The sequence below is a fragment of the Equus przewalskii genome, chromosome 13 (assembly GCF_037783145.1).
Source record: "Equus przewalskii isolate Varuska chromosome 13, EquPr2, whole genome shotgun sequence".
Lineage (NCBI taxonomy): Eukaryota > Metazoa > Chordata > Mammalia > Perissodactyla > Equidae > Equus > Equus przewalskii.
In genome coordinates, this window is record NC_091843.1 from 86,609,823 (window position 1) to 86,635,200 (window position 25,378).

Here is a 25,378-nt window from a genome sequence, read left to right on the forward strand (position 1 = left end):
CTCTGCCCTGCATTCTTTGGGAGACTCAGGAAGAGGCTGCTAGAGCTCATGGGAGGTATGACTCATTTTATCAACAGACATGTTTTTTGAAAATATAAAACAACAGTCAAGAGTTGTTGAGTACCTATTGTGGGTCAAGCATTGAGCCTTAATCTTCAGGTTTGCTCTGTGGAGCGGGCATTATTACTTGCATTTTGCACACAAGGCAACAGGCTCAGCAGTGAGGTTAAGCGGCCTGTGTGCCCAGGGTCATCCAGCTTCATTAAAGGATGGAGCCCCCAAGGTCAGTCGCTTCGTCTGATCACAAAGCTGAAGCTTTTGTGCCACACACATTCTTGTAAGTTGAATATTTAAGATACACTAGAGGTGACGATTATTTGAATCATCCCTGAAGTCATCTCCTTCGTGAGGTACATTAACTACAAACATTTTTTGCAGGGTCTGAGGTAGAGGGTAAGGGTTTTCTTGACTGTGCGCGTGATGCTAAGTTTCTTTCTTTAAATATACATCACTTTGCCCCCGTTTGACGCCAGATAATGACACCGAAAGTATCCTTAATACGATTTTTAGGTCACTCTGTCCATTAAGCGGATAATCTCGCAAAGCAACGTCTTGGCCAAACCAATCTTGGGGGAGATAGTGAAGTTTCCCAAACACCCAGGCCGTGGCGACCGGGAAAAGTGTAACTTGTGTGCAAACTAACAGAAGGGCTATTCTAGCACTGAACGGAGGGCTGTCGCAGGTTTCCCGAGGGAGCAGCTAGGTGGAGGTGTGGGACGCTGGGGCCAAGGGCGACCTCCCGGGCCTGCGACCCCGCACCCAGGAGGGGCAGCGGCGCCCGGGCCGCCGGCGTGTGCGCATGCGCTGGGTCGCGCCGCCACGCCCGCCGCCGCGCGCCGTCTCCGTCCGCGGTCTCCCCGGCTCCGCGCCCCTCCTTCCCGCGGCGCTCGAGGGACCATGGCCGATCCCCGCGTGAGGCAGATCAAGATCAAGACCGGCGTGGTGAAGCGGTAAGCGGCCGCGAACCGGGGAGCCGCGGCGCCGGCGTGCCTTCGCCTCATGGCGGCCCGCGCGGGCGGAGCAGGCCCGAGGCGGCGCCGGGCCCCAGGCCTCAGCTGGGCCCGCGTCCCAGCGCCCTGCCCGGCCGCCCTCGCCCCTCCGACGGGAGCCGGGGAGCCGCGGGGGAGCGGCGGCCCCGCCTGGGCGCGCGGGCGGGCGGTGGGGCGGCCTGGGGCGCGGGGCGGGCGGGCTTAGCCGGCTCCTCCGCGCGCGTCCCGGCCTCCCTGCCGACCGGACCGGGGCGGGGAGGGCGGGGTCGGGGCGGCCGCGCGGCCCGGGCGAAGTTTGGGGGCCTGATCGCGGCGAGGCCTGGGGGGTCGGGTCTTGAGGAGGCGGCGCCGACGTCCAGCGCTGTCGTCGGCTCCGCTGCCCGGCGCCGTCCGCCCCGAGGCCGCCTCCGCCCGCGCGGCCGTGGGAGCCGCTCCGAGGCTGCGGGGCGCCGGGGAACTTTGCTGCTCGCGCCCGGGAAGATCGGACTTTCTGGGAGGCGTTTCCCGAGGAGAGACGGAGCCGCACGGGGCGAACGTCCCATCCAGCCGGCGGCGCCTCCCTGCTGCCCACCCCTCCTCCTGCCCTGAGAGGTGCCCCCGGGAAGGACTGGGCGGACGGGGATCAACTCCCTTGGGAGGATCCCGCCCGCGAGTGTCGTCGCGGCGCCCCCCTGCGCTCCCGGGCAGCCGGCTCGCGGTCCCGGCGGCGAGGAGGCGGGGCGAGCAGGAGGCACAGGCGCTGCCTTTTCTCGGGGGAGGCTGCTTGGGTTCACGTCTCGATTCTGCCATTTATTGTGTGCTGTTGAGTATCTTACCTGGCACCGTGCCTCAGTTTCCTCATTTGTAACGTGGAGTTTAAGTGCCCACCTCCTGCAGTTGTTACAGGAACCGCCTGCTGTGCTGTTCAACACAGTGTGGCAAGTAGCCAGTGGCTGGTAAATGTTAACGAGTGATATGGTTCTTATTCCTGTTTTACAGATGAGAAACTGAGGTTTAATGAAGTTAAAATAGAAAAACTAAACTTGTCTAAGGTCACTGCTAGTTAGTGGCAGAGCAAGGAAAAGAACCAAGGATTCTGATCTACAACTTGTTAAGCTACAACACTCTAAAAAGAGTCTTTTTAAAAATATGTGATAATAGGAAGGGAATTATGTATAATTGGAAATAGAAATAATCTGCACTTTCACTGCTCGCCCCCACCCCGAGTTGTGTTGTTCCGTTTTGATAGACTTACGTTGGTTGTGTCGTTTCAGTAAATCTCTTTGGCAAAAGTATCGGGATATAATGGAGAGTGTTTTAGACTGAAAGTCGTGAGAATTGACTTCTGGTGGTGGTTTTCCATTAATTAACTTTATGGCCTTGTCATTCTCGTCCTAATGATCTATACCAGTTTATAAAATTACTCAGTTCATGTAGTTAAATGCTTACAAGTAGTTAAAAGTAGAAAACACACTCATTTAGATAATTGATAAGCTAAGTTTTTAGGCTTTCAAAAATTCCCAAGTACTTACGGAAACTGCTTGGAAACAAAGTTTTGATTTCAGTTTGTTTTCAGTAATAGAGCATTTTTAAACTTTATTTTTGATTCTTCATACTCCTGTAAATTTATCATTTTTGTGAAACCACTTCAAAAATTTCTATAATATCTCAAATTGCTTATAAATTAATGGAAATGTCTACCGTACTTTTTTTTTTTTAAAGATTGGCACGTGAGCTAACACCTGTTGCCAGTCTTGGGTTGTTTTTTTCTTTCTTCTTCCCAAAGCCCCCCAGTACATAGTTGTATATTTTAATTGTGAGTGCCTCTGGCTGTGCTGTGTGGGATGCCACCTCAGCATGGCTTGACAGCAGTGCCATGTCCACACTCGGGATCCGAACTAGCGAAACCTTGGGCTGTGGAAGCAGAGCAAACGAACTTAACCACTTGGCCACTGGGCTGACCCCCATGCATTTTTTTTTTTTAAGGAAGATTAGCCCTGAGCTAACATCTGCGGCCAATCCTCCTCTTTTTTTGCTGAGGAAGACTGGCCCTGAGCTAACATCCATGCCCCTTTTCCTCTCCTTTATATGTGGAACGCCTACCACAGCATGGCTTGCCAAGCCGTGCCATGTCCGCACCTGGGATCCGAACCAGGGAACCCCTGGGCCAAAGAAGAGAAATGTGCAAACTTAGCCGCTGCACCACTGGGCCGGCCCCCCCCATACCTTTATTTAATGGCTTTTCTGCTGACATTTGGTGTAGAACTTCCTCTTATATACTAAAATGAGATGTGTTTTTTTAAAAAAAAAAGTAGAATTTCTGTTTTAGCTGTTTATTACTCATATTTTGTTTTGGTGGATAACCATCTAAATCCGTGATATTGTTCCTACTCTCTCTTCTGTTATTTTTCTCCTGAAAATTATTTTATTATGACTCTTTCCATCTTCTGTCTTAGTATCCTATTTTAGAAACTCTGCGTTTTGGGGTCTGGCCCTGTGGCCGAGTGGTTAAAGTTGGGCGTGCTCCACTTCAGCAGCCCAGGGTTTGCAGGTTCAGATCCTGGATGCAGACCTACACCACTCATCAGCTGTTCTCTGGAGGCATCCCACCTACAAAGTAGGGGGGGAATGGCTCAGGGACAGTCTTCCTCAAGCAGAAAAAAAAAAAAAGAAGAGGGTTGGCAACGAATGTTAGCTCGGGCAGATTTTCCTCACACGCGCACACAAAAGTTCTACATTTTACCTCAGCAAAGAGAAAAATAGATGAGGCAGATGTAGCAACATATAAATACTTATTGGGGCTGAATGATCAGGGGGCTTCATTATATTCTTCTCCATATACTTTAAAGTTTTCTGTAATAAGGATTTAACAGGGATTCATTTTTCCCCGTTTTCCAAATTTGGTTTCAAAGCCTCCTTGATCACTTTCATGATTCATCCATGTTCTTGGCTTTGTGAATGGGACTCTGTTCATCGGTTTCTTAGAGCAGTGGTCTAAAAACCAATTTCTGTTCTTGGTACTTTTTCTGGTCAGATGTTTGTTTCCCATAGCCTCATTTCTCTTCACGAGGCACTTTTATTTGGAAGAAGAGCTTTAAAGTCATCATTCATGCCCCCAGTGGCTTCAGCTTTCTCTCCATGAAGTGACCGCTGCTAGAAATACATTCTAGTGTTAGTCCTGGAGTCCGATTGGGCAGACTGCACTAGAGAGGGCGGATTCTTAGAGCTCAGCGTCTGATCACATCTGCTGGAGTGGTTCAGGTGACCCATGAGTTTCCTGTAGTGGGTTTTAGGAAGAAGTCTGGACAGGCAGGTGGGATGTTACGGAAACAGGCACGGAGTAGATGGTGGTATGTGGCAACAGGGAGATGAAACAGTGAGTGGAAGATGCGCACATGTCTCAGCCTGTTGGCAGAACGGCGAAGGCAGTCTAGTGGATGGCAGCCACGTTAGGAAGCAAAGTGGAAGCTAGTTTCAAGGGCATTATTTTAGGCCCTAGAGGAAATAGGCAGAGGCCTCACAGTGCCCTAGTCCTAGAGAAACTTGGTTACCTCCCATGGAACAAAGGCGAAGGATCTGATTTCTGGAAATGGGTTTCCAGAGAGATTAGATCCCTAGGAGCAAGGAAAGGGTCTATTTACTAAGAATGGCTTATAAAAGTCTCTGTGAGTTGGACAGCAATGAGGCTGACTTGGTCCTGAGCCTCTGATTCCTGGTACTCCTTAAATAGCCCCTTCCCAGCAACAGAGTTGTTTTTTCCAGAGCTAATCCTGGCTATGAAACTCGAGAGATGTGTGCACACTAGGGCTGGATGGATAATTCTACTAGGTTTCTTGAGCAGCAGCCTTTATTCACATGTGACTCACTCTTAGTGGGTATTGCCTGGTAGGTTTGGGTCTGGCAGGCTCTTCTTAAAGATTTGGATCCATGTTCCAGGCAGATTGCTAGACCTGCTGATGTCTGTGAATGGGTCACAGCTAATATGGCAGCCCCAGCAGGGAGTTGACCAAATATTACTCTAATTTTATTCTTCTCCAGTGCAGAACTGTAACTCCTCCCACCCCTTTTGTTTGATGTCTTGGTGGCATCAGTTGTCCTTGTTTACCTGGGGCTGAAGTGTTTCCCAGGATGTGAAACTTTTCATTGCTAAAACTGGGAAAGTCCCAGGCAAACGAGGAGACTTTGTGTTGGTACCTCTTCTGTAACTAGCTCACATAGCACTGTTTTGTGTGTTCTCTGATTGATTTGGAGACTATTCGCTGATAGTACACCTGTGAATAGAATGTTGCTCCTTTCTTAAAACTTAATTGCACCCTGTAAATATGTGAATGTGAATCCTTGCTGGAGTAGCTTTTTTTCTCTATTAATTTAAATTGTTAAGTGATTTAGAAAATTTTCACTAAAGTAGAAAAAAATAGAGGATTGATGTTTTAAATGTTATATTTCAGCTAAATGACCTATGTTTACCATGTTTCCAAGCAGGATTTGTGTTTATGGATTAAGGTTTTTTTAACTAGATTTATGGTAAATTCAAGAAATTCTTCTGCAATAACAAAATGTTTTCATCTATTTAACATAAAAATTATTTAATAACTTTAAAGCCAGCTTATTTTCAGTAAAACGTACTAAACTAGCCCACTGATGAGTGAGTTAATTGATTGAAAATGCTTTCTTAAATATATCTTTTTGTAACCATTTTAGATTGGTAATGGCTTAAAATCCAGTGTGAACAAAGAATGTTAGGGCATTGGAAATAGCACTGACATTGGCCCATAGTTTTCCTCTGATTAAATGAAAGTGACACCAGTAGATTAGAATGAGACTAGGACAATTCACACTGCAATTGTGTTAGTTTAACTTTAACAATCTTTTAACACTCTTGTTTAAATGTAGCTGACATACCATAATTACAAATCTACAAGCCTTGATTATAGAATTTTACATCACGAATCTGTGGGGAAATTGTATTGATTTTTTTTTTTTAATAAAGCAAGCACTTTTCCCAAACTGTGGCATCTTCCCAAGTTTCTTTATACCTATACCTTTGATATGCAACTGTCTATGACCTATATACTGTGTACTGCAGGCATTAAAACAACATAAAAAGTAAGTAAAATCTCTATGTCATTAGTTAAATATCTATATTCATATATAATATATATCAAACTATACTGAGATACATTGTGTATACTGAATATATATATTATACTGGCATAAAAGTGAAAAATATGAATGACACATGTACTTACATAGGCGTAGTGATATAGTTTTCCCCTTTACCTGTTTCCACATTTCCTATATTTACAGTAATATTGGATAGAAGTGTGGTGGACAGTGTCTGGAAGAGTTTAAGGACATAGCCCTGTAAATTATTCCTATAAGCTTTAGGGGCTTTGTCATCTTTTCTCCTCTTCTCCCACATCATAACCCTTTGATTTGAGTTAAAGTAAGTTCAGCCAAAATGGCCAGCTCCTTTTGGAATTTCTGTATTGTATCCAGTTCACCAAAGCAATCGTCAAAGGCGGTGTCAAATGGATTGCAGTTGGTAGGCTCTTCACTGCCTTCTGCCAACTGCTTGGCAAGCAGTGACTCTTAGGAGCTGCACAGCTGGCAACCAGACGTCTCTTCAAGCTGGAAAGGAGGAAAGCTAAGGCCACTCCTGACCATGGTTTTCTCAACATGAACTATATTATTTTGCAAGTTGAATGTGGAAATGTAAGATCTTTTGACCCCTTTGTGTGTGTGTGAATGGATGTGTTGTGTTTTTATTGCATTTTTTTGTTTGGTAAGAAATTTTGAAAATCTGTAATAAGAAGGTTGGAAAATTTTGTTGTTAATAGTCTAGAACCCTTAGAATATAAATGCTTATTAGATCACGTAATCTGTCTATCGCAGTATTCCATTTCCAATAATACATGTATAGAAGAACATAATTCCTGTATGATGCTGTTTTATGTTCCCAAATAGAGCTGATTTTTTAATAACATCAAAGATCTGACTAATCCAAAGATCACTTATTTAGCATCCTCACTCCACCTGCGTCATTGAATCACCTGGTATGGTGTTGGCACACAATAAATGCTCAACAGAAGCCTTCCCAGTGAACGAATGAATGAATGAAACCTTACTCTATAAGAATTTTTTTTGACCTATTAAGCAATAGGGAGCTACTGAATCAATTACAATATTACAGCCTAATAGTTACTATAGTTATTTATTCTGGCAGTTACAGTTAAACAGATGAATCCCAGGCTCTATACTACATACTGGGCAAGTTACTTAACCTTTAAAAGCCCGAGTTTTCTTAGCTGGGAAATGGGTTAGTGATAGTATCTTTCTCATATTGTTAGGAGGATTAAATAAGATAATCTTGTAAAGCAGTTAGCCCAATTGCCTGATACGTAGTAAGTGTTGGATATATGTTCCAACTGCTGTCATGATCATCATTATCATCGTTCTGTAGACGTATAAGCAGTGTGGATTGAGGACATAGGGATGAATGGTTACTGATCCCCAGGAGAGACCCTGGAACTTGCTTTCTTTTAAATTGTGATAAAAGCTTACTTTTTAGTTGTTTATCATGTTCCCTGATTGGCTGTGGAGGGAAAATGGAGGAACGTGAAGCTTGTGTTTTTGAGTAGTCTCTAGGACTTTGTAATGGCTGTCTTTCTATAAACTGCTCAGGCAGTGATTCCCTGCTACAAAGCCCCAGCAAAAACATCTCTGTTTATGTCATGACCTTGTCTCTTTAACAGCTTAAAAATACCGTATCAGTATCATTAACACAACGTGCGAAGGCCAGGCCCACTCTTGCTGCACGTGCATATGGTTTATTTTAGGGAAGGCTAGTCAAGTGAGAGAGTTGTTGAGAGCCCTTATGCTAAAATCTGTAAATGACTCACCACAGCTCTCAGAAGACATTCCTACAATTCTGATGCTAGATTGTAGTTATTTCCCAACCCTCTTGAATGTTTTGTTTTTAACCAAGTTCCGTATTTGTTGTTGTTGAGACCGTTTCACCTGTGCTAAAGAAATATCTTATGGAGCCTTATGTATATACATATGCTCTGACTCAGGGTTTGTCTGTAAAGGTTATTGGAACAAGTAGGTGTCTACCTTTTCACTAAATGATCCTCAGCTTCTGAACAATACTTAATGCATGCTTTCAATATGGCGTCCATTGCCTGAAACACATCTGTGCTCTATGAAACTTTTAAAGATCTATAAATCTACTGCTGTCTATTTCAAATTAGATTACTAGTAGTGTCATAATTTAGATCTCCAAACCTCAGATAAGTTCCAAGGACTCTGCTTTATATCAAAGTATATGAAGATTTTTCTTAAGGCCAAGTAGTTTTTCTCATCTTTTCAGTGACCAGAGGGATCATATATAATACATTGCTTTTCACAAGACAGGCATTTAATATGTATTTGTTAATTGAGTCAGGAACGGAAGAAACTGTAAAAGAGGTCGGTAATATGAAGGGGAACAGCTCAAGAGTGTGAAAGTAGAAGTTCACTTTGTAAATAAAAGCGAGAGACTGAAATGGAGAAAGATTGATGATTTCTCTGGTTAAACTTCGGAAGAGCAACAAAACAGCTCTAAGTAATAACCTTCAAAGACTTGTAATATAGTCTTTGTTTTTATTAGTGTTTTTATTAGAGAAATAAAGGATAAGAAAATACCTTTTTATATCAAAGATTTGTTTAAAGTTAACAACTTTATAGCATTTTTTAACTCCAAAGGAGACTAGTCTATTGTAGAAAAATTTTTGATTATTATAGTTCGATCAGAAAAGGTTTTGTAGTTTACCTAGAATTAACCAGAACACCATCTCCCTTTGATTCTAACTTAATAGGAGTGTGTGTGTGTGTGTGTGTGTGTGTGTGTGTAAAACTGCTTGTTGTTGAGGTATTTACATAAATAGACTCACCCATTCCAGGTTGTTTTATTGAAACCTAAGAAAAATAGTAGGGGTATAGGTAAGTTGAAATCTAATTATGAGCAGTAGGTGGTATTGCAGGGAAACTTAAAATATCAAAGTTTTGGGCCCAGTCCTTAAGGAATTTATACTCTAAGTTATGGAGTATACGTGTGTCTGAACATTTATTCTTAGAACTTTAAGTATCACTTTATGTAAATTTCCAGTCTCCACCTTTCTCCTAATCTTTAGACTCATTTTAAAGTATTGAATGAATGTCCTTATTTTAGTATCCTCCGGTTTCAAAACTCCATCTAACACCAAATTAATTATCTTCTCAAATCTGACCCTCTTCATCTGTTTTCTTTTATGAAAAAAAGAATTATTTCATGTATGAAAAAAATCTAGAGAAAGTATAATAAACCTGAAATGAAACATTACAGGTACATTTGAAGTGCCTGTTTCTGAGTCTGTTCCACTTCCTTTTTGCCTATAAGTAATTATTCAGAATTTGGTCTTCATCATTTCCGTGCATATGTTAAACTTTTAGTTTATATGTAGGTATACGTTAACCGTATTATTGTTCTGCACACTTAACAACTTTATATAACAAAATGTATCTGGAAGGATACACAGGAAACTGGTCGTGTTGGTTGTCTCTTGGGAGAGAAGCTGTGTAAGTGAAGGACAGGGATGGGAGGAAATTCTTATAATCTTAAATCATCTATTGCCTATCAAAATATAAATTAATTAAAATTTTAAAAGTTGTAAATAATGTCATACTGTAGGAATCTTTCTATAACTTGCTTTTTGTGCATATTTTGAGATTTATTCATGTTGAAACATACGGCTCTAATTAATTCTCTTGTGTGAATGTGCTAGTGGTTTTTTCATCCTCGTGTTGATGGATACTTAGTTTTATTTTTTCCACCTGGTTTTTCCTTTTACAAATGCTGCTACCATGGGCTTTGTTCAGTATGGCTCCTACTGCACATATTTAACAGTTAGTGTAAGGCAGAATTTCCCAAAGATTGGGCCCTGAATGGATTACAGGTGTATGGAGGAATAGTTCTCCTTAACCTTCAAGATGGCCAGGTGTGGCCAAGAGCAGCCATGGGATATATGGGCGAAGAGCTGTTCAGACAAAAGGAACGGTAAATAGAAAGGCTTGAAAAAGAAAGCAAGGTTGGTCACTTGGTGAGGCGCAATAGCCAAGTGAGAGAGGAGGAGGGGTAGAAGACACTCCGAAAAAGTGGGAGGGAGAGTGTACAGATCCCTCTAGGGCCTAGTGGGTAAGGACTTGGGCTCAAATCTCAGATCAGATGTCACTACCTCTGTGGAAGTTTCCTGGCCGTCTCCAAAGTTAGTGCTCCCTTCTCTGTGTTCTCAAGGAACTTTGTAGTCTTCCCAAAGATAGTACTCTTCCCACAGATAGTACTAAAAATGCGTTAAGTTATCTGTTCCATTCACTAGACCATTGGTTTCCAAGTATGGTCTAGGGGCCCCTTGGGGTCCCTGAGATCCTTTCAGGGTGTCTGTGAAGTTAAGTTAGTTTCATAGTAATTGAGACATATTTGCCTTTTTGCCTTTCATTTGCTCACAGTGATACAGTGGAGTTTTCCAGAGGCTGTATGATACGTGATATCATGACAAATTGAATGCAGAAGCAGATATGAGAATCCAGATGCTTCTGTTAATCCAGATATTTAAAAGTCATGCAAAAATGTAAAACATGCCATTCTTCTCACTAAATTTCTTTTTGTTTTGGAAAATATAGTTATTTTAAATAAAAATAGGTTATTTTTGTTAACATTTACATTTATTTTTAAGTGAATTAACAAATATATTTGTTTTTTTAATTTTTAAAAATATTTGTTAAATTTCTCAGTTTTAATTTCTAGTAAAGTAAATATTAACAGATATAATGCACAGACATAAAACCTCCTTGGTCTTGTGGTACTGTGATTTGTAATAAGAAATATATATATTTGGTCTTCCCTTTCCTGACACAGAGCTCCTAAAACCCTTGGAATTTCCTGACTGATGAGAGCAATAAAGGTGTCTTCTGTTATATTAGTAAGCTGACTTTTGGAAAGTCTCTAGGTAACCTAAGGAGGGGGCTGTCCTCAGGGGAACCAACCATGATTAAAGGCTTGGAACTTTTATTCCCATCTCCTGACCTCTAGGGAGGGGAAAGGGGCTGGAGGTTGAATCATTCACCAGTGGCCAACGAATTTGATCAGTCGTGCCTATGTAATAAAGTCTCCATGAAAACCCAGAAGCACTGAATCTGAAGAGCTTCCAGGTTGGTGAACCGCACTGCGTCCACGTGCTGCCATGGCAGGCCCCAATCTCCATGGGGACAGAAGCTGCTTCGTTCAGCACCCCACCCTATATGTCTCTTCATTTGGCTGTTGATTAATATCCGTTGTAAAATCCCAGTAATCTAGTGAGTACACTGGTTTTCGCAGTTCCGTGAGCCCCTCTAGCAAATTAATCAATCCCGAGGAGGGAGTCCTTGGGACCTCTGATTTCTAGCCAGTCAGAAGCCCAGGGGGCAGCAGTCTTGTGGGACTGAGCGCTTAAGCTGTGGAATCTGATGCTGTCTACTGCAGGGACGTGGCGTCAGGATTGACTTGAGTTGTAGGACACTCAGCTGGTGTTGAAGATTTGCTTGATGTGGGGAAAAAACCCCACTTAGCAGAATTGATGTCAGAATCAAAATTGTAGGCTGTCAGTAATTTTTAAGAGCATAAAGGTCTTTTGAGACTTTCAAAGAGTTTGAGAACCACTGTACTAGAACAGTAATTCTCAAACTTTATTATGGAAAAGAACTAGAGTCCTTTTTTTTTTGAGGAAGATTAGCCCTGAACTAAGATCTGCTGCCAGTCGTCCTCTCTTTTTTTGCTGAGGAAGGCTGGCCCTGAGCTAACATCCATGCCCATCTTCCTCCACTTTATACATGGGACACCTACCACAGCATGGCTTGCCAAGCGGTGCCATGTCTGCATCCGGGATCTGAAGTGGCAAACCCCGGGCCACCGAAGCGGAATGTGCGCATTTAACCACTGTGCCCCTGGGCCGGCCCCCAGAGTACTTTTGTGTGTGTGTGTGTGTGTGTGTGTGTGTGTGTGAGGAAGACTGGCCCTGAGCTAATGTCCATGCCAGTCTTCCTCCATTTTGCATGTGGGACGTTTCCACAGCATGGCTTGATGCGTGGTGTGTGGGTCTGCACCTGGGATCTGAACCCATGAGCCCCAGGCTGCTGAAGTGGAGTGCATGAACCCAACCACTATACCAATGTGCCAGCCCCCCAGGGTACTTTTTAAAAACACGTTTACCCATGCTCTATCCCACAGGATTCTAATTCTGTAAGTGTAGGGCAGGATCCAAGAGTTTGTATATTTTACAAACCTTTGTGTGATCACTTGTATGTGTTCCTCTAACTAAACTTTGAGAAGCATTGTCTCTTTGAGCTTCTGAAAGTGCAAAACTGTTTTATCTATGTTTGTCCCTTTAGCATACCATCTAGTATATAGTAGGTGTTCAACAGTGTTTGTTAAATGACTGGATGAGAGTGGAGGGTAGAGTTGAGATGTAGGTGACATCAGAAAGCTATGTTCTTGTTTGGAATGGAGAATTTAAATTGAGATGACTAACAGTGACTTGGGTTTTATGAAAAAAGGAGACAAAGACTTTTGAATTGTTTTTAGTTAATTCTAATAGAAGATAAGAAATCACTAGTACCTTGTGGGGGATCAGAATTTGCCACCTCAAAATGTGTCTCTTTGGCTTGATTATTTTTAAGAACAAAAGATTCAGGAAGAAACTTTGATCTTCCTGCTAACTGCTTAAAAGAATTTACGATAGAAAGCCTGTTTCAGGAGTTACAGATAACTATAGTATAATATGAACTAAATGTGGTACGTAGGGAAGAACCTGGAATGGCCTGTTTAATCAAAGCTCCCTCCATGTATCATTGTCTTTGCAAGGCGTGGCAAACATTTGTTTACCAAACACTTGCTTTTCCATCTCCACGTGAATTGCCTTCCTTCTCGTTGAAGTCACAAACATCCCCCAACATCCTCCTTTGTCTTTAGTTGAAGATGGTATTTAAGGTGATGGCTTCAGCCATTTTGGCGAGTTACTCAGTTTTCCTGGATTTCTCACATGTATACCTGTTACTAAGTTTGATTTTGATATATCAAAAGTTTGATTTTTGATATATATTTTCCCATAGCTAAGACCCCTGATAAGTGCTAAAACTATTTTTTCAAGATACCTTTATGGGAAAATTCCCCCAAATGTGTACTTGGTTCATCAAGTTAAGACTGAACTTTTCCATAATTAGTTTTTTCTCCACAGCTTGGATTAATATTGCTATAAAATTTTTAAAATAAGTGAGTATAGAATTAAAAATAAAGATGGCGGATTTAAGATATACTATGAGGAATGATCCAAATCAGTTGTCCCAACAATATTTTCTTTCTTTGGACCCTTAGGTATACAGAAATGAATTAATCTTAATCCTTGGTTTATGCCATACACTCATTATTGATTGGTTCTTGCAGAGCCGTCTTTTATTTGTTGTATGCTTGTATTTATTTATTTTTAAATAACATGGTAATAATATGAACCCATTACCTAACACAAGAACTAAAATAGTGGTAATAACGTATCTAATTTTGTGCTCCTCCTCCCATCTGAGGTAGCTACTGTTTTTAATCTTGTGTTTATTGTTACTTTGCTTTTTTATTTTATATAACTTTGTCATTTCTGTTTTGCTAAGAAGTATATTGTTGAGTTATACTTTAATTTGTTAGAAGGATGTCTTCTAGACTTATTATTTTTCACTCAGTGTTATGTTGGTAAGATTCATCCATGTTTTTACATTTAGATGCAGTACTGATACCAAACCTCTTAATCTCAGGTCTGTGGGCCTGATGCACAGCAAGCCAAACACTGAGACATTGTGCTTGAGATGGAGAAAGGTTTATTTGAATTGGCCAAAACGAGAAGGTGGGATGATAGGTTCTCTCTAATGCACCTTAATGAAAGAAGAAAGCCAGTGGGGGGTTTATAGAACTAAGGGGTGTGGCAGGAGTTTTCTTTCACTCCGGATAAGCCTCTGGGCAGTCTGACTTCTAGGGTCAGCTGGGGGCTGGTTATCTGGTGGTCCTTGAAGGCATTCTTTTTCTTCTGTAAAATAAGCTTATAGATCTTTGTGACCCTTAAGTCACCCCTCAGGTTAAACAAGAAAACAGCGAATTGACAAGATTAACTTCTTTTCATAACAAGGTCAAAGGTAGTCTTATTGAATATTTACAGTAATTCTCAGGTACCCAGCTTTAGTACATTGTTTGAATTGTCACGTAGTATTTCACTGTGTGATAATATCACTGTTTATCCATTGTTCTCGTGGTGGGTGTTTAGATTATTGGGTTGCTAACTGTGTTTCTATGTACATTCTTGTTTGTGTCTTTGGTAATGATGTATGATGTATGAGAATTTTTCTTGGATATTTATCCAGGAATGGAATTGTCGGGTCATAAGGTGCATGAATGTTCTACTCCTTAAGATAATGCCAAACTGTTTTCTAAAGGGATTGTACTGTTTTACATTCTCAACTGCATGGTATGAGAACTTCTTTCATTAATCTCCATCCTCTCCAAAGCTTGATAGACTTCTTAATTTTACTCTAATAACAGTTTTTGTTTACTTTTCATTTTGTAAAAAATTAAATTATTTTGATTTTTTTAAACAAGCATCCCCACAAACAGAGGACAGAGGGTGTGAGGCTCCAGTGTCACAACTGCATACTTAACTACCTCCTTCCTCATTGTGTAAAATAATGTATACGCCTCAGACACCCCAGGGTTTTTACCTGCTGGATGCCTGGGGGGTGAGGAGAGGCCTGCAGATAGCGGTCTGGACAGTGGGTCCTGAAATCTCGCTTTGTGCTGGGTTGGTCAGAAGCTGAGCCCGAAGAAGGCCAACAGTAGTACTTTTTTAATCGATTCTTTTCCAGTTTTCTTTTTCTTTTTTCTCATTTTATGTTTCTTTTTAGTTTTTGGGTTTCTTTTTATTTTTTTTTCCAGTTTTAATGAGATATAATTGACATATAACATTTTATTAGTCTAAGGTGTACAACATACTTATTTGACGTTATTTATGTATTGCAAAATGATTACCACAGTAGGTTTAGTTAACATCGATCATCTGATATAGTTGTGTTTTTTCCTTGTGATGAGAACTTTTAAGATATACTCTCTTAGCAACTTTCAAATATACAATACAGTACTGTTAACTGTAGTCAGCATGCTCTACATTACATCCCCAGAACTTATTTATGTTTTAACTGGAAGTTTGTACCATTTGGCCACCTTCACTTGTTTCCCCCACCCCATCCCATACCCCTGGCAACCACCAGTCTGTTTTCTGTTTCTATGAGTTCGGTTTTTTTAGTCCACATATAAGTACTATTATGCAGTATTTGTCTTTCTCTGTCTGACTTATTTCACTTAGCATAATGCCCTCAAGGTCTGCCTATCGGTGTTGAGAATTTCCTTGTGTTTTATGGCTGAGTAATATTCCATTTTTTATACACACACACCACATTTCCTTTATCCATTCATCTGTCAGTGGACTCTCAGGTTATTTTCATGTCTTGGCTGTTGTAAATAATGCTGCAGTGAACACGGGAGTACAGTTATCTTTTTGAGATGGTGGTTTCTGTTAATTCTGATTTATGGTACTTTAAATTTTTATGTTTGGCACAGCATTTCTAGAGAAAGATTTTGATTTATTGCTGATAATGGTGTTTAATTTTTTAACCCAGTACCATATATTTTTGTACTTACCACTGCCTTAGGTTTAAAATCTAGCAGACGTACATACCCTGAATCTCCTCTACCTGACCCCCTGTCCAAGAGCAAGGTGTTTACTTCTGTTATTTTATGTTCTTTTATATAGTCTATTGGAATTAGAAAATATATAGGTCTCAAAATAGATATTTTTGTTTTCTATATTTATATTACTCTTTTTAAACTACCAAAGCATTCCTAGCATTCGATTAAATAAAAGTAGCCTCAGGAGCCAACTTTGACTTTTGTTTGTAAAAGGAATAATTCTAATGGTTTTCTGTCCTTTATGTGGGCAGTGTTGTATGTATTTTGCAATGACTCTGGATCTTCATGTCAGACATCTTGTAGTGAACACTGGCTGCCTCCTTGGTATCTGTTTTTTCTTCACTTGATAACTACCTGTATTTCCATTCCACCATCCACCATTCTTCCCTACAGACACACAACCCTTGTTCTTTGAGGAAACTGCTCCATCTCTAGCTTTAGGAGTGGGCCTGTGAATGATTGTAGCCAATCAGATTCCATTTCCTGGTTACAGAAATCGATTCTGGGTGGACATGTCATTTAGGCTAATCTAAACATGGCACTTTTGAGAGCTCTTGCTTAGAATTCTGGACAGAAGTACTTTCTTTGATATAACTCTGTGGGTGGCAGCCTTTTAGCACTAGGGAATCTGGACTTGGGATGAAGCTTGTACAATGGACGGCAGAGGGAAGAGACCAAGAGAAGTTCCTTGATGGCGTTGTTAAGCTGCTGGGTCAGACAGCTTGAAGCAGATCCTCCCCTGTATTGTAGTTTTATGAGCCAAAAAATTCCTGTAGTGTTTCGATTCCTTGAAGTGAAATCACGTTACTTGCAATGGAGTACTCATTGATATCGTTACTGTTGTCCGTCAGGACCCTCTGGTGATTGGTTCCAGTACCCCCCACAGGTAACAAAATCCACGGTTGGGCAAATCCCTTAGTTCGCTCAAGTCCCTTAGTCCCCACTGAGATCTTTAAAAATCTGATCGTAATAAACATCTTTGCGGTATAACTGAGAACCTAATTGGAGAATGCTTGAATTACATTGTGTGATAACTTATTTTTATGTTAAGTTTTTCCTGTCTCTTGCTTTCATGTAATGTTGTCAGCCATTAATGTGTCTCTTACTGTTCCTGCTTCTAATAACCTCTACTTATGTCTGTCACCATTCCTTTTGCTACTGCTAACCTATTATAGGGGAACTCAGACTGTTTTTACTTATTTCTGGATAATAATGTGAAAATTGAGATTACCGGAAGACTTGCTTTCTGATTATTGCTTTACTTGGACTACACTCTTTTTCTCTAGCCACCATAGTATTGTACATTAGTCTCCACTAGGATATAAGCTCCACGAAGGCAGGGACACATCCCCCAGATGTGTGGCCCAAAAATGACTCTTGGGGAGCTGGCCCCATGGCCAAGTGGCTAGGTCGCCTGCTCCGCTTTGGCGGCGCAGGGTTTCACCAGTTCGGATCCTGGGTGTGGACCTAGCACTGCTCATTGAGCCATGCTGAGGAAGCATCCCACATAGCACAGCCAGAAAGACCTACAGCTGGAATACACAACTATGTACTGGGAGGCTTTGAGGAGAAGAAGGAAATTATAAAAAATAAAATAAAGTAGGGTTGGCAACGGATGTTAGCTCAGGTGCCAATCTTTAAAAAAGAAAGACTCTTGGTAAATATTGTAAAATGAATTAATTTACTCTGTGACGTTTTAAGTTCCTTGAGAACAGAAACAGTATCTATTCTTCATCTCCCTTTCATATATTTGAAAATACTTAACAGTCTTTTGAACAGTTTTCAGTATAGACATGGCAAAAAAATCCCAAAGGTACGAAAAGATGCACAGTGAAACATGAGCCTGCCGTCCCTGTCCGCTAGCCACCCAGTTTTCCCCTCTTGGAGGCAACATCATTACACATTTTTGTGTGTGTGTGTGTATTATCCTAAAGATATTCTGTACATGCACAAGTATTTACATTTATGTCTTTAAAAACAGAAACAAATGATATACTCTCTAGACACTGTTTAACACATTGCATTTTTGGTACTTCCATATTAGAACATACAGAGCAGCCTCAGTTCTTTTTAATGACTGCACAGTATTCTTCTGCATGGACATAACACATTTTTTTAAACCATTGATGGACTTCTGTATTGTTTCCAGTATTTTACTGTTTTGGAAAATGCTGCAATGAATTTCCTTGCATGTTTGTAGTTTTACAAATGTGCAGGTATTTCTGTAGAATAACTTCCTATGAGTGAAATTGCTAACGCAGGTAAGGAGAAACTTAACTTTTTTCTCTACCCTCCTAAATACTCTGGCTGGGACATTTTAAGAGAAAAACAAACAGAAGTTTATTAACAGTAACACCAAAAAGGGAAAACAGTCATGTCCTGTATATGACTTTTTGGTTAGTAATGGAATGTGACAGTGATCCCATAAGATTAGTACCATATAGCCTAGGTGTGTAGTAGGCTACACCATCTAGATTTGTGTAAGTACACTCTGTGATGTTTGTGCAATGACAAAGTCACCTAACGACACATTTCTCAGAATGTATCCCCATTGTTAAGGGACGCCTGGCTCTACTGTCCTTGGAGAATAGGGCACCCTCTTGGGTGCTTCGGAGAGGAGTGAGAGGGCACCACAGGCAGACTGGCGCTACAGTTGTGCCTCAGTATCTCCTGCTCAGAGGAGGAGCCAAGGGTGTTACCTAGGAAACTGCAGAAAACGACTCTCTCAACCCTCTGCCTCACATCACTAATACATACTTAGTAATGAGTGAGTCAAAGGTGTGGTTAGAACTCGGCCTTCTGTAGCATCTTAACCAAATGATAACATTTGCAGAGAAAGTGATCAGACAAACGAAAAAGATTTTGAGTTTCTGGCAGATTGTGAGAAGGTAAATATTTATGGGGGAACTCATGGAAGATAAAGGCTAATCAGTAAAGTTTGTCATATAGATTCCTCTGGTGCCGTCTCTGGGCTGATAAGGGTCTAGAATTGTCTCTGGTGGTTAACTTCTGTCCTCTGGTAGGGAGGGGAGGGGAGATAGTTGTACAGATTTATGTCCAGCTTGTAGGTGAATAGGGAAGGGCGGAGAACTTTTCTTGTACAGTCATTTCTGGGTAGCGGCAGCAGATTTGTTCCAGGACCCCTGCAGATACCACATTCCAGATGAATTTTGAAGTCCCTTAGTCGGCCCTCTGTGTCCCCAGGTTCTGCATCCGCGGATTCAACCAACTACAGATGGTAAACATAGCCCACCATCTGAATCCACGGATGCAGAACCTGTGGAAACAAAGGGCCAACTATATCTGCTTTTTGTCAGTTGCCTTCAGCTCAAAATTATCCTTATGCCAAAGTGGTGTATTTTGGGGCGGCATGTTCTGTTGCCCTTTACTGGCTTAAGTGGTTTATGTGTTTTAAATTTTGAGAGATACTGGCAAGTTGCCCTCCAAAGAGTTTTATCTGTTTATAATTCCACTAATGGTTTATTACAATATTTGTTATCATGAAGCTTAACACCCTTTTGGTCTGGAAATAATTAACTGTATAAGTGGAAATGCCCAAGTATGTTTAGTTTTTCTAGGAAAGTACTTAAATTGTCGAAAATGACAAGATAAGACTAGATGAGGCATACAGGTATGCTAAACAATTTAAATTAATTTCACTTCTGAATATAGTCCTAAAAGGAGGAAATCTTTTCCTTTTGAAACACTAAATTGTAGAGCTAAGTACTCCCTAGAGATTCTCTCTCCTGCCCATCTCTGTCTCCCAGTCCCCCACCCTCCCACAGAAACAGACAAAAGAGAGAGGTGATTTGCTCAGGATTACCCAGCTAATTACTGGTAGAGCTAGAACTAGGAAACTTAAAAATTGCACAACTGTAAATTCCCCAAAATGACTTTTCTGTTCTAAAAAAATTTTTAAGTTAGATTTTATTCAAAGTTTGGTTCTTGAAACTAGGTTCACTCTGCTTTAACCATAAGTTATTTCTCAGTTTTGTCATTTGAATTTCACTTTTTAAATGGTAAATCTCCGATATCCAAAGACTAACCATTGGTTATACTAGAACTAAGTTAAAGACCTTTGTGAGCATTCATTTTGTCTTCAGTTCTGTGTTAGTGATCTTACTTAGAGCACATGCATTGCTTTGTTTTCTGAGAAGATTTGTTTTGATTTCTCCCTTTTGGAGAAATTTTGGAGATTACTTTCATTTGTTGAAGATTATAAGATAAAAACGGTGTGCTGAACAATTTAAATTACTTTTGAGCAGAGTCCTAAAAGGAGAAAACATTTTTCAAATATAAATCTAAAATTCAAAAATCTAAATAAAAATACAAATCTAAACTTTATGTTTCGAGCACTATTGCCAAAGAATCTATCTGGCCAAATAGACTAAGAAGCAGGATAGACTTTAAAAGGCCAATAGCACCTTGCTAGCACATTGCTAATAAGGACTAATAGGTACTTAAACTGATGAAAGTGATTCAGACAACAACATATTAACCCCCTACTGTGCCCTGTTTTAAGCTGTTAATAGACATTAGCCTTTTGAAGAAAGACTAACACTTTTATATTCGTTTTCTAAGCTTTTGATACATTAGTGAACTGTTATAGCCACTTGCTATATTTGATTATTATAGCTGAGTGCATTTTCCATATCCTTTTGAGAAATGCTAAATGCCTGAAAGTTTAGATTCTATGTAGTCTTTAAGAGTTAATGTAATAAATAATTTTAATTATATTTTGATCACTAAAATTTTTTCTAGAGGTTATATGGGAGAAATAAATGCTGACATATTTTCACTGACAAAAGAGCGTTATATATAATAAAAGTGATTGTTCCTGGGTTGGTTTGGTTGGTATTTTACATATTAAGGCTACAGTTTTTTCAAAAATTTTCCATTAGTATTATATCTGTGAAATTACAGGTATTAGAAATAATTGGTTATTTTTTAAAGATTTTATTTTTTCCTTTTTCTCCCCAAAGCCCCCCAGTACATAGTTGTATATTCTTCGTTGTGGGTCCTTCTAGTTGTGGCATGTGGGACGCTGCCTCAGCTGGCTTGATGAGCAGTGCCATGTCCGCGCCCAGGATTCGAACCAACGAAACGCTGGGCCACCTGCAGCGGAGTGCACAAACTTAACCACTTAGCCACGGGGCCAGCCCCAATTGGTTATTTTTTAGAAGTAAGTCTAAAAGATTTGGTCTATAAGTATGTGTAGGTATGAATGAGGAGGAAGGATTTTAAAAGTGTAATTTCCTTTAAAATGTTGTAAGTAAACTTTAATGTTGACTTTCTATGAGTTAGAATAGTAAATTTTTGTTTAGGTGTGTTGGTTTTTTAGCACTTCTTTAGAGAAGAGATCAGTAAATGGTTTTTGGATATTTTTTGTTTCATGTTTCATAGTAATTCCAAATATAAAGCTAATAGAGATTTGACTTGGTTTTTAAAACAATTTTATCTTGAAAAAGCTGATTGCATGATATAAGTAAGTGTTGAACAACGTGTTGACTGGATTAAATAATGTGTTGTATGCAATTTGAATAAATTAAGACTTTACAAAAAATTTGGGGCTTTGATAGTTTTTTAAAGTAAAAACAGAAACATTGGTACTTATTTTGTGATCCAGATGGTACGTTTTTTGTGACCACAGAAATGAATGAGACATACACAAAGTATGCATTTTTATTATTTTTCATGCCTATTCAAAACCAAGAAAAAAATGAAGCAAAATGTTCATGAGAGATTGCCTTATGCAGTTTGTGGATTATTGTTATGACTACCAAGCTAATATCTGAAGAGCAGGTTTAGGCATAGAAGTTGAGTTTGTTACTGAAGGTAGTATTGGGGCATGCCTTTTTTGCTAGGATCGGTCTTTTGATTAAGATCAAGTGCATATTATTATACCAGTCCATCTTCCCTTATCCTGGACTAAATGCTTTCTATAAAGTTAAAATAAGGTAAATCTTTTTTTCCGTATTATTGTAGGATCAAAATAGTGTGTGGTGTTCTCCAATTTAATGCCCCACTTGGCTGGAATTTTATTTGTTTTCATAAATTAGAAACAATTGAAACAGCAAAACAAGTCTTAAGTACAAGTTTGAGACATTTCTGAAGGCTGAAATTCCCTGTTGGAAACCAAATGGACAAAACCATTCACTCATCATATGCAAGTTTTCCTACCATTGGAACAGAGGTGACCAGTGAGTTTGAAGGTATTCAACAGCTGATTCTTTCCCCAGCAGCAAGCATATAGGAGCTCATCTTTTTTCAGTTGAAAGTGGCTGCCCCAGTCATTGAAAAGCCCTGTCTTTCTTCTGCTGGGAAAAATATTTTCCAGTAAGCAGAGTTGGACAATTTTGGTGAGAGAAGATGTGAGATGATAACTGGTACCACCCTGTCAGCTACTAATACTATTGCCAGTAAGTTTTCCCAGGCCTGAGGATTCCTTCATTGGATTTATTTCAATGGCTAGTTATTGAACATTTACTGTCTGTGAGGCACTATGCTAAATATTGATCACTGTTCACCAGAGCTTTGTTACTCAATTTTTGCCGAAATCGACCCCCACACCATCATCAATTCTTAGTTGAAAGAGCATTCAAAGTGCTTTTTAACACATAACACGTGATATAGCCTAGCTTAACATCCCTTAATATCAGATGTTCAGATTTATATTTGTTGTGAAAATTTAGACTAGTGTCTTATTTGAAAGATAAAATTGTGAAATTAGTGATACTTTACTTAGAATAGTGTTACTACACTTAGATAAACTGTGACCTAAATTAAATTCATTTTAGTAGCAAAGACAGTATTTTGAACTACAAATAAATATTACACAAAGCACTGCTTTAAAACCAGTGAGTGATGAGAAAAATGCTGAAAAGGGAAAGGCAATCATGTATCACTTTTATAATTGACTTGCTGAATACTAATGTTTTCCTCTTCTAAAAATTTCTTCTCACCACCTCCTGCCCCCACCTTTAGCTTCCTTTTGCTTATTTTGGCAACATAAAAAGGCATGGGAACAGCAATGTTGATATTTTTTGAGCTTTCACTGTGTGCCATACATTAGCTAAGCACTTCGTGTGTGTGTCATTTAAGCTTCACAGTTCTTATGTGGTGTAGTTGCACTGAGCCCCGTTTTACAGACGAAGAAATTGAGTTTGAATAATTTGCCCGCAAACAAACAGCTGGGAAGTGGTAGAACCAGGATGAGAGCACCTGTTGAGTGACACCAATGCACTGACTATATCTTTCTTTACTCTGACAAATTTATAACGGATGAGAATGACTTTGTGAGGTCATGGATATAGAAAGATGAGTAACGCATTCTGTTTTCTAGGAGCTCCTGGTCATGGAAGTCATGAGCCTAGATGAGGTCATGACAAACTGCCTCTAGGGCAAAGTTTTTCAACCTTAGCGCTTTTGATATTTTGGGCTAGATAATTCTTTGTTGGGGCCTGGGGTACGCTGTCCTTTACATCGTAGGGTGTTTAGAAGTATGCCTGGCCTCTACCCACTAGATGCCAGTAGCACCCCCCAACATACACACACACATTTGAGACAATCAAAATTGTCTCCATACATTGTGAAATGCTCCCTCAGGGGGTAGGAAATAAAATTGTCCCCGTTGAAAACCCTACTCAAGGGTGAGAAAAAGCTTATCAGAAGTGACGTGTAAGTGGGATCTGGAGGCCAAGTAGAATCATGTTCCAGATAGAACTATATGTATAAAGGCGTGGAGGTGTGAATCAGTGTATTACATTCAGGAGTCAATAAAATGTTTATGATGGCTGGAGCATTTAGCGGGTGTGGGGACCAACGAGTTAGTAAGAGACAAGCTTGATAAAATAAATTAGGACTTGGTTGTGTTTGTCATACTGAGAAGTACAGATTTTTTTTTCTATAGGTAATAACCATCATAAGTTTGTAGTGAATGACAATCTGAGTGAACCACACAGTATTTAATTGCCTCTTTGCTTCTTCGTATCTTCCTCCTGAGTGTAAGTTCTTTAAGGGCAGAAACCATGTCCTTCTTGTTCACCTTATATCCTTAGTGCCTACCATGATACTTGGCACAACTTCATGAAATAGGAAGGACAAAAATAGGGGATTTATAGCTGTGAAAACTCTCAAGAGGTTGTGGTGGCCATGAGAATGGAACTTGAAGACTTCCATATGCGGGGAGTGTCATCAGCCAAGGGCCCCAGGTCCTGGACTGTGACATGTGTCACTACATTCTTCCCAAGGCTTCGCTTCCAAGGAGTTGTTGACAACCAGTGGCAGACAGGTCTTTTGCTGGGAGACGGACGATTCCCCTAATAGCCAACTTTGGCCTGAGGACTCCTCGGGATTTGTCAAACCTTCCTAAAACTGCGTGGCAGTCTAGGGTGCTTCCTCCTAACCTCTCCTCATTCTTTCCTTCATTCAGGATCAGATTTACACCATTGTCTGATGACTTTCTCAGCCTTGTCCAGCTCCCTTCCTGTTTTCTCTCTTGGGCATTTGCATTGATAAAATCCTTGCAAGTTTAATCCCATTTTAGTGTCTGCTTCTCTAAAGACCTGGCTAATGCAGAAATTAAGTGGCTTTCAAAAGTGCACACATATTTGGTTCTGTAATCAAAACACACAAAACAGGTTCTGTAATCTGCGGTTTAAGTCTCTTAGTCTGTGCATGTAACCATTATATGCTATCCTTTAGTAAGGCAATAACTTTTGACTCTGGCATTTATTTCTCCAGCCAGTCTTTTGAGTCTAATGATGTAATAAAATACTTGAGTTCTGTAACTGATTATCAAATCTTTAAGAACTCTGATAGTTATTCCGGATTTCAGTCCAGTTAAGAATTTTCTGGCTATTGTTTGTCACGTTGCTAGAAGATGGCATAGAAGTGGAGGAAAATAGAGTAGACAATTTACGTTTTGTTGAGGGGTGTGTTCTAAGATCTTTTCAAATCCTCAAGTTTGCAAACAGTAATTTTCTTAGACTCCTTTGCTTGCTGTTGTCACTACCACTAGCAGTTGGCTTTCTTTTTGGGTCTTTTTCCTCACAGAAACAAAACGTGTTCCTGTTTCTGTTTTAGTTCATTTAGTAGTGTCATATCACACACGAGGACAAAATAAAGAACAGAATAGCTACATTGAGATTGGATGCTGGACAGTTATCAGACTCATTCACCATATTGGTGACTTGTTCCTGAACACCATCTTCACAACTTATAACCTTCAGAATTGTGTTTCAGCAAAATTAAAATTATAGTACGTGAACGTTTTGGAGTATTTACTGAGAGTTAAGACCTCAACTGGTAAGCCTCCAAATGTCTTCTGTATTCTCTTGCAGACCATTGTCATACAGGGAAAAAATCATTGAGGGCCTTTTACAAAAGTAACGTAGTCTTTTTCTTTTCTTTAGAATGTAAAATGTTGAACTTAACCTAATTTTTAATTAGAGATCTTAGAAATATGAAACAGGTTCAGTAAATAGGATAAATATTAAAAATTTTCTACTCTTTTCTTTTA

General features: G+C 40.1%; 1 protein-coding gene across 1 annotated transcript in view; it reads left to right on the forward strand.

Annotated features, from left to right (window-relative positions):
• The first annotated feature begins 718 nt into the window (after positions 1-718).
• Positions 719-25,378, forward strand: part of TBCA (tubulin folding cofactor A) — a 71,856-nt gene continuing 47,196 nt past the window's right edge. The window contains exon 1 of the mRNA XM_070569793.1: positions 719-1,010. Within this exon, the coding sequence (XP_070425894.1) occupies positions 958-1,010 (53 nt within the window). The 5' untranslated portion in view covers positions 719-957. The remainder of the gene's footprint in view (positions 1,011-25,378) is intronic.